The sequence below is a fragment of the Leptonotus elevatus genome, chromosome 2 (genome assembly GCF_054856555.1).
Source record: "Leptonotus elevatus isolate MCC_2025b chromosome 2, RoL_Lele_1.0, whole genome shotgun sequence".
In the NCBI taxonomy this organism is placed as follows: domain Eukaryota; kingdom Metazoa; phylum Chordata; class Actinopteri; order Syngnathiformes; family Syngnathidae; genus Leptonotus; species Leptonotus elevatus.
Genome location: NC_141240.1, coordinates 16,170,904 through 16,181,580, shown reverse-complemented (window position 1 = coordinate 16,181,580; position 10,677 = coordinate 16,170,904). Strand labels below are relative to the sequence as shown.

Here is a 10,677-nt window from a genome sequence, read left to right as displayed (position 1 = left end):
TGTTGGCCACACTTAAAAACAAATATTTAATGACTGTAAAAACAAATTGTTATTTGACAAAAGCATACAACAAGTGATAACTGAAGCAGTCAAAAAGATGATTTAAGGTTCAGTATGCGTAATGGCATTAACAATACACTTTGGATTTGCTGCAGAGAATTGACGATAATTTTGATGGGTTTTATTCATGACTATAGAAAAAAAACATCTAAAACATGAACAGTAGCCTCTTTGCACCGTCAACCCGTCATTAAATAACTGTTACCCGCTTCACCACCAACGAACATCCAAATTTTAATTGTAAAATGATTTAAACCCGCCCGATGCCTGCTCAACCTTGTGAATCTCAGCGCCTTTAACATTACACATCACACAGTACAGTAAATAGTTATGTGCAAGACAAGACGCGTTAATGAGCACCCGAAGGCTCGGCGTTTGAGATTGCAAAGCTTTTCATGAGATGTTTGCACAGGTATTGGCCTCAAAAGCTCATCATCAGATTGAGTAAATTCAAGTAACGCCTTCCAGGTCCGAATGGGTGTAAACAGCTTGGACGAAAGTGGCTTTTGACTTCACTTGACCCCAATTACTGAGCAACCGCCACAAAGAAAAATAAGTCATTATTGCTTAGCTGCATTATTCACAGTGCTTTCGCTGCAAGTCAGTGTCTCTAATTTGGTGACTTATTATGCAAACTGGGTATAGAGGGGGGAAAAAAATCCACATATATGTTTAAACTGTATACTTGATTCAAGGTACTACAAAATGTTACGTGTGTGCTGTCATTTGTTTACTTTACAGGTGAAGATAGTTGTTTTGTTTTACTTTGTTAACCTACAGGTTTGTTTCTTTATAACAAAAAATTAACAGTATTGGGGGGGGGGGGTTCTCTCAAAAGATTAAACTTGGAGAATTGTGATTTTCATTGGTAAGGGACAACATTCAAGTCTGGCATGAATTAAATTCATTAACTCAATCAAGGTGATTGTTTTCCCTTTCTTCAATTTGCCAATGTCGTTATTGTGCCGAAATGACTTTCTTCAGGCTGCTGACTGGATAAAATGGCTTTAGGTGAAAGGAAGAACTCATGCTTCAGCATGCAATTGACGTCTTTTGCAGATACATTTTTGGCAGGCAGATTTTTTTTTTACCCCCCATCAGTGTTGCACTGAGTAACCATAATAATTTAATATGGTCTGTAATGAAAATCGTACTTAATACCGTTTAGATTAGAACCTCCCGAGAGTGCACTGCTTCTTTTATGACCTATTCATTATATACAGTAAAAACATCCAAGTAATTCTCCAAGGAAGTAACATATTCATCCAACACCTCCTTGCCTATAAAATTCCAACAACCCTGAGATAATGATACCCTAATATGGAGTTCCTCAAGACCAGACACGTGGTTAAGAGAGGACGCTGAGCCGTGCTCTAGCCTGACCCCTGCTGGATATTCTTCTCATAGTTCTTCTGGCAGATGTTGACGCGGCGGGTGAAGTAGTCGGGCTCAGAAATGGCCTTGAGGAGGTCCGTCTGGATCAAGGCGACTTCATAAAGTTCCGAGATGCAGGCCGTGCGAGTGTCCGAGCCGCCTGGCTTCGTGAAAACCTGCAACATACGCGCAGTCATGTTGCTTTCTGTCGCTTTTTCAACGCAACTGCATCGGAAGCTGCTTTGCATTATGTGGTTTGACACATTTAACTCATTCACTCCCAGCCAAAGAAGCAATCCTGTTCACTCCCAGCTGTTTTACTGGATTTTGACTGATTTGAAGGCCCGCAGATTATTGTGTTCTATTGCTATAAAAACCTGAAACCTACCAAAAGAACGATTATAGTCTCTTCTTTCATAAGGAAATATATTTCTATCTGTTTCTGTTTTGCAGCAATTAGCATTAGAATATAGCTAAGTTTCATCATTATTTACATATCTATTTAGAATTCTGAGTAATTGAAGGTTTTTTTCAACATGGTCCTGGTTAATTTCCTATGCTCTGCTGCCACCTACTGGCCATTTGTGTAATAACTACTATTTCTTCAACTGTTCTTTGCAGTTGAGAGGCTGCATCAAAGCCTTCTGTATGCTCTAGCATTTTAAAAAAACACATAAAACGTATAAATGCGTCTTTGGGACACTTAAACATTTAAAATATGTATTGTTTTTGGCAGCAAATAAGTTCATGCAAACGTGTAACAGAACAACCAGACATTTCCGTTTTTGTAAAGTTTGCATAAGTTGTGAATTAGTTAAGGATTGTTCTGTCTGCAGAGTGACCAATTTTAGAATGCCTCAAAATAAAAACTTCAGAGCAACAGTTTGCAAAAGATTTATAATGGGGAGAAAAAGGTAACTCCACAATTGGCTTACATGCTTTCTGTTATATCCTCCATTATCTTCAACTTTCCTAACCTGACACTGCAGTGGAAAGAGGACCAATGTGATTTATTTACTCAAACACAAAATGAAACTCACTACTAAGGTAAATAAACACAGGCAGCTGCTGGCTGGAGAACAGCATGAAGGCCTTGAAGCTCTTAATGTATAAAGCATCTATAAATTTCAGCGCATAGTCGCCAACATCCGACTTTCCTCGACAACCAACACACTAGTAGCGAGTCAGCATTTTACTCCAAAAAGAGCTGAGTCAGGAAGTTCCAGTACTTGAAATAGCTTTAAAATGCTGTGCTCACCAAATGGAACTTGACAGCAACCCCCCCCCCCAAAATAACATACATTTAAATTCAAAATTAACTCATTCACTGCCATTGACGGCTATAGACGTCAGAAATTAATTTGAACTATTTCTTCAAATTATAACTATTAACATTTTTTTCCACCTTTGTTAACAAGAGTATGAAAACCTAGATGAACATTATTGTACATTTAGAACAGCTATAACATTTGTGATTAATCGTGAGTTAACTATTGAAGTAATGCGATTAATAACAATTTTTTAAAATTATAAAAAATAAAAAAAAAATTATTAAAAAAAGTCTATACTCTTGTTAACAAAGGTGGAAAAAAATGTGAAACTAATTAGCTAGTTCAAATGAATTTTTGACGTTTATAGCCGTCAATGGCAGTGAATGAGTTAATGAGGCAAAAGAGATGCAGGGAATTAGAAAACGGCATCCCGCTCATTATACGCAATATGAAACGAATGAGTGGTCAAATGCGACAGAATATAAGTGGGAGGGGAAAAATGATCTGATAGTTGTGTGCTACCTTGGGATGCACTACAGTATCCTCATCATTCTGTCGTATGTTGTCATCGAAGAAGATATGTTGAACATGTGGGTCAAAGGGGTCCACCCACAGCGGCTTCCCACCCTTGCTGGAGAACTTCTTACTCGTCCACCTTGGATGAATAAAAACAAAACAAGTGGATAAAGGTACATTCAGTAGACTGAAGTCACTTTGATCGCACGGTGGGGAATTAGGTTTACCATTCATAATCGTCCCGGAAGCCTCCGAGCCCATTTGCGCTGCTAAAGAATTGGTATAGGCCTCTCTCGCCATTGCGGGTCGACAGTTGATCTGCACCTCTGGTCAGAAGAACTCCTTTCTGGCTGCAGCGGATATTGCCTGGTGTCTTATTCACACTTAACTGAGCAGGAGAGAAGCCCAGTCAGACGTTTGCTATGAGTACAAAACAGCACGAATGCTGAGAGGTTGACGCGCTTTCAGTCCATAACACATTTGTTATTATTTTCACAAGAAATATTACACCAAGCATCTGGCAAAACTCACATCGCACAATATATATATATAGTATTTATTGAACTGCAAGGTAAGACAAGTTCATTAGCGGTAAGATGGCCATTAGCGGTAAGATGGCCATTAGCGAGGAGGTCCGTATCTTTAAATCGTTTTACTTATGAAATTTGTATATTTTTCACAAATAAATGATGCTAAAGATAAATACAGCCATCAAATGACACTATCCTTTACTTTTTTCTTAGGGTTTTATTTGAGGAGAGACATTTATTTATTTATTTATCTATTTAAATGGACTAAGGAACAATGTCTATTAAAGCAAAGGCATCTATTTGAGGAAATTGGATTTTTCTACATTTATTTTTCTGACGGTTTCGGGTAACCTTGCACTACAAGCTGAAGTCTCGCGGGATTTGTGAGTTCACAAATCCCCGAGAATCCACCTTGTATTTCCGCTGATTTTCACCGATCGTAGACTTTTTGTACGGACCAACAGGCTTGGGGAGTAACGAAATACATGTACCGCCGTTATGTAATCAGATTGCACCAAAACAAAATGTAACTGTATTCCATTACAGTTACAGGAAAAAACATGTAATCAGGTTACAGGTACATAGACAGAGAGAAAGAGCGCATGCCTGCGCGAGTGGGACCATTGCTACATGTCGGGGAGGTGGGGACAAACGAACTGACTAGTCGTGTCCTCCACACGCGGGCAGTTTGAAAAAGCTTCACGGACGGGAGGAGGAAATGACGACCGGTATTCACTGGAATTTACTCGGAGCGAAAGTTTGAGCTGAGAGTCCAGCGGCATGCTACGCGCTGTAGCTTCTTGCTAGCTAGCCCGCTAGCCTACAATCATAATGAGAGTTACACCTTCCAAACAAATCTTCCTCCCACCAATTCACCATTTAAACGTCATACACAACATATACACGGCTAAACTTGTGACTGGGATAAAAATTCATTTTGCAGTTGATGTCACACATCGTCATCCTCATTGGATGACTATCTATCTATCTATCTATGAGGTGTGGTTGCTTTCAGTGACAGTTCGAAAACAGCATATGGCCTTCAATCAATCATCAGCCTACATGCTTTTTAATTACACAATGATTTTTGCTATTTGTAGGCTGCTCGGGTCCCTATTACCCGCAAATAACAGGGGCACATTGTATAGAATATATATTGTGGTGATATTTATTTTTTGTCTTCATGAGCATACTCAATATTGGAGTAATCCAAAAGTAATCCAGTTATATTATGGTACTTGGATTACGTTAATAACTACATGTTTTAGCAGGTAACTTGTAACTGTAATGGATTACATTTTAAAAGAAACCCTCCCAACCCTGCGGACCAACCACAAAGCGGCATTGTGTTTGGGGGCGGGATATGCAGCTGTGACGAAAACAAGAAGCGTCGATGCCGTGTGAAACAAATAATCCTAACATGGACAAATGCATGGACTCTGCAATTCATTCTGCTCTCGCAGAATTAGTTTCTTTGTTTAATGAAGAACAGAGAGGCTCTTTGTGCATTTTTTACTGGTATTGATGTTCATGCTTTTTTTTCCAACCTACGACGACATTTTCATCCGTTGCCATGATTGGTCAAAACAAAAGTTTGGTAGGCACGCACAAATTGCCGCATTGCCCAATCAGCTCGAAGTACTGTACAGAATGTCCCGCCTTTCTCGAGAAGATCACAGTGGAGGGGCCTCAGATTGATATCGTGAAGAATTCCCTTGAGTGGATCACAATTATCAATCTGGCTACTGCCATGTTAGGTTTCAGGGGCCAATATGCAATTTTAAATGTAATGAAGCTTGGTACCTGCAACTATACAAATAAGATGAACACGGACATAATTTTAGACTTCCACTTTTTCGAGGCAGTTCTACGCAGCCTTTCGGAAAACATGCCACGCACAATCACAGTCTGCCTTCTGCATTTTCGCCTTCTCTCTGGAAGATGTACTGCACCTGACAAATGATTGTTTGAAAACGGTTGCGCATCGAGCTTACCCTGACAGCTTTAAAAAACAACCTTCAATTCATTCTCCGGAATTGAAACAATTTGTTTATTATAAACTTTTTGAGACCTGTTTCGTAGATGTGAAGAGCAACAGAGATTTCCTGTCTTGAAAGCAATCAATACCACCTGAGCTGATACTCGTGAGAGTTTGTCAGTGTGGATGCTGGAAAACCTTTTTGTGTGATTCATGCGCATGTGAGCCCATTTACTTGAGTGTGCCTTCGTACATTTTTAGCATTTGAAAGTGTGAGACGCAAGTGTGAGTGAGTAGTCATTTCTCCCAAGTGTACCACTCAGTTCAAGAAATCATTTTTAGTGATGATACGGAGCAGCGTGCATCAATGCGCTCTTCTTTGTGGAAATCTGAAGACAAGCAGTCTCTGGGTGTCCAGAAGAAGACCACAGAACTGTCAAAGTTAAAGCATTAACTAATTAATTAATCACAAAATTGATCGCATTAGTCATGTTTTAACGCAGATTAATCACACTATTAATTTAACCGCTGATGATCCTTTAGCTGACAGCGGATGGTTACGTTAAAAGGTAGCACAGGTTGTGTTTCAGTAATAAACATAACCACATGCATTAAAGTAAAGCATTTAATGAATGTTTGTGTATGACATTCAGAATATTTGTTCATGCCAAACTATTGGGGTCATTTTTTTTCCATTCTAAATTTTGCAAGTAATTAACTGATTAGAAAAAGAGGAGGATGAGCGTGTGCAGTGGACACATTTTTTGGAAGACGTCCTCATAACATTAAATGTCGAAAATATTAACACATAACAGGTGCTCTTTAAATTTGGCGGGCAAAAAATGTTGATAAAAAAGCCTTTTTAATTATGGGATTAATCGTGATTAATCAAAATTCTAAAATGTGATTAATCTGATTAAAAAATGTAATTGTTTGACAGCTCTAAAAAAAAATAATACTCATTTTACATAACTGATGAATTTATCAACTACCGCAATATGTCCATAGAGAAAGCAGACATTTTCAGCCTACAACATTTGACCATGATCGGTGTTCTGTGCCCACAATATATTTGCGTTGGCAGAAAGGCAATTCCGGATGAAATGTATTTTCAGATTCAAAGGAAAATAGCGCTCTAAGTCATAGGCTAATGTGAAAAAGGCTAATCTATATCTTGCATTATGTTACCAACAACTTGTAAGATGAAAGCTATTCGTGAACCCATGTCTTCACTTGCTTGCTCTACAGTATATATTACGTTATTCTAATTAGATTAGACTAGAGTCAAGATTTTCGGAAAGTATATTGTAAATGTATGTTCAACTCATTCACTGCCACTGACGGCTATAAACGTCAAAAATTAATTTGAACTATTTCTATTAGTTTAACATTTTTTCCCCACTTTTGTTAACAAGAGTATGAAAACCTAGAATTTTTTTTATTGTACATTTAGAACAGATGGAACATTTGTGATTAATCATGAGTTAACTAATGAAGTCATGCGATCAATTACAATTAAAAATTGTAATCGCCTTAAATTTTTTATAATCTTTTTTTAATAAATTTATGGCAGCAAATGAGTTAATACGACTAATATAAATTGTAATAAAATACTGTAAAGTAGCAGTGATTACAGGGCATACAGTATAAGCAAGCACTTTAAAAAACAACTCAAAAGTCAATTCAAATGAAATATTAGTTAATGGATTGCATCCTCATAAGATAGCCAAAAGCTACTATGTCAGAATTCACGTTGAATTTAGCGAAAACAAACTAGGATTTGCCCACCACATTTTACGTTATCCTTCGTTTTATGACTGGCAAATTGGTCAACTATTATAGCATGAGCAGACTAAAACAACCACTCCTTGAAAATTTCCCAGCAGCAGCAACAGCAGCAGGTAAACAACTTCCAAGTGGCAATTCAGGGAAGTGATTTAATATCAAATAAACGACAGCCTTTGTAAATTACGGCGCAAGAGATTGAAGATGTGTGCCGTTCGTGTTTGCAAATCTAGGGTGACAGTTTTAATCAGTGAGGGGAAGTGTGACTCTATTTCACCTTCAGATCAGGCAGATCGGGAAACATGGGATGAGCGCCCTGGGTCACTGCTTTGGATACAGCACTTAGCACACGAGGTAGGTCGCTTCCAAATGTACGAAAGTGGACGGCAAACTCGGTCCCTTGCTGCGTCAGGTCTTTGAGCAACTGGAAAAAGGAGGGAAGGATCCAGTGGTAGATGTGTCCGTCCTCTGCCTTTATTGTCAGCTCTCGGTCACCCTGCAGGGAGGTCAGTCCATCAACACACAATATAGTCTAAAGATATTGCTGGTTGGGGAAACTAGTATTCTGTACGAGGTCTGAAAGACCCCAATTTCGCAATAAGAATGTTTAAAAATTGTGTGTTGTACATCTGCGATGTACAGTCAGTATGCATTAAGCATTCGTCATTACAGTAGACAATTGATGTTTATTCTTTTTACACCTTTATAAATATTAACAATGATTAATGAACAGGACATGCAACCTAGGCAATCCGCTATATGTGGAAGATTATGTAACCAAACCCCAAAAACAGGTATGCACAATATCTAGCTACTGGTGGCAACTGTGCCGTAATAACTAGCAAGACAATGCTTTAATGACATGATTTGATTGTTGGTTCCCAAGAGACGGCTTATATTGGTCCCTATGATTGAATCAAGTGGAAAAAACGTAGACGCTGCAATGGCACGTCGGGATTTGGGAATCAGTAATTGTGTTTTTAATCATTCTGACTTGAATATGTAAGTATTTGTTTTTATTTATACAATGTATTATTTATACATGAATATATGTGAGGTTGTCTTTCAGTAGTTGGTAGTTAAGTTATTTCCTATTCACTTGACAAACGCTAGCTTTACATATCCATCATTGGCTTAATTATAATTCGTTTACCGGAAGTTCAAATTGTCCATTCTATCTGAGAGGATACTTACCTTAACACCCTCAGGCCAGCGGAGCAGGTTCAGATGCTCCTTGAGAATCCCACGAAAGCGTTTACCTGCAGCGGAGGTGAACCTGGGAGTCGCTCCAAATTGAGAGTAATAGTTGATGGCATCATCACATGGCGGAAGCAGAGAAGGAGAGTCACTCAACCATTTCCACTTGCCTGCGAATGGAAAGCGACATATTACATATAGATCAGACTGGTCTTGAGGATTCCAGGAAAGTAGTCCCTTTGGGCTTATTTTCTGCAGGTTTTATACTGTATACCTTTAAAAAAAAATCACTCATAAATTTATATTTTGACTCATATGTACTGTATATAAAGCATTACGAAATAGAAACATTGACCTCAATTGACCATTTCCAGTGTTCCATGGGACATCATCATGTGTGCTGAGGCAAATTATCCAATTTCACAAAATTGGTCCAGACATTTTGATTTAATACAAATAATGTAATTTGTTCTTCTAGCTATGCCAGGAACATATTGTATTATGACAGGCAAAACGATTAAATTGGGGCAGCAGGCGCTCATTTAAAATTGCAAATGGACACTACTTAGAACTTTTTATTATTGTTGTGGAAACAAAATAAATATAACTTGTGCACATAATGACAATTTGTGGTCATTCAATACAATTGTATAGCCCGTGAATTACGCGTCCTAAATTTTGTAATAATGTACTTGATGTGAAATATGTTCCTTGGCTCGACATGGGTTGTGAAACACTGATCGGGCAGACCTGTCATTCAGCATAGTTTACACTCCACAAAAACATGTTTGAAATGTATATTCTAAAGGGAAATTAAGATGCTCGATTAAAGGCTATTGTACTTGACATATCCTCTGCGCATCACCTGAGTCAGCACAACTTTTTCTTTCTTTTTTTAGGCCTGAAGAAAATGTTTTACCTTCGCTCATTCTGCCCCAAGTGACGGTCGTCAAAAAATAATCCAGGGCGGCCACTGTCCCTTGGCATGTTACAGCGTCTGACACCAGAATAGTGTTGTTCAAATCCACATGCAGGATTATTTTTTTATTCTGCCCGTGACTGGCAGGATACACCGTTGGGCCCCCGTTTGTCCCGGGCGCAGGTTCAGAGACATCCCCGTCATTTTTGGCGTCGTCTTCAGCTTGGCGGCTGTTTTCCCCACTGATGTCGGCCATGAGAGATTGTTTGAAAGCGCTTCTACTTCAAACTCTCCAAAAGACGACCCGTAAACTTCCTTATGTACACTTACAATTTCTTCTTCAGCGGGTTAGTATCATACTGAATGACTTGAGCGCCACCATTTGGTGATATAAATGGTTGCAGCGCCTCTATTGCGACTTCTACATAATGACTATGTCACAGAACAACGTTTGTTGTCCCTCTTAAATTTCATGGGGGGAATAAAACCATACAAATTATATAATTATTCTAATTTATCAGTTTATTTAATAGAAGGGCTCCAAGGGCCAGTCCTAAAGGGGATGTTTCTTAAGGAATCATTCAGCAATTCCTCACGTTACCAATTCTGGACATTTTTATTTATATACTCATTTACACGTATCCACAGCAACTTTCATTAACACCCCCCACTTAATACGCGGTCCGTTACAAAGGAAAAGGTCGAGAAAAGATCATTAAGCAAGTAATAGTTGGAAAAATTTTGATCTAGAAGTTGTTGACTAGTTACATTTAAAAACATGCAGACATGCACGTTTCACACAGAAATAATTGCATCCACAGATTAAAAAGCTAAGACGTTTAAAAGGCAATTGATTTAAAAAAATAAATAATACAGCACAACATAAAAAAATTGCACACCCTTTAACAAAAAGTAGGTTAGTGCCCATCTTGTTTTTGCTGCTACAATTCCAATATAGACACTAATCTAACCCGGCAACCTGTAAAGAGACCAAAAGGATACTACACATAACTCCGTTAACATCACATTCACAATTAATTAAACGGG

At 38.4% G+C, this 10,677-nt stretch overlaps 1 protein-coding gene across 1 annotated transcript; it reads right to left on the bottom strand.

The window, feature by feature from the left end:
* LOC147178594 (uncharacterized) lies at positions 1-9,973 on the bottom strand. Its single transcript, XM_086067028.1, has 6 exons — positions 9,631-9,973; positions 8,709-8,881; positions 7,792-8,010; positions 3,449-3,609; positions 3,228-3,360; positions 1-1,610 (listed from the first exon to the last, which is right to left on the bottom strand). Exons 1-6 carry the CDS (start codon positions 9,884-9,886, stop codon positions 1,434-1,436), a joined length of 1,119 nt encoding a protein of 372 aa, XP_085923154.1. The 5' UTR covers positions 9,887-9,973; the 3' UTR covers positions 1-1,433.
* Positions 9,974-10,677: the final 704 nt, after the last annotated feature.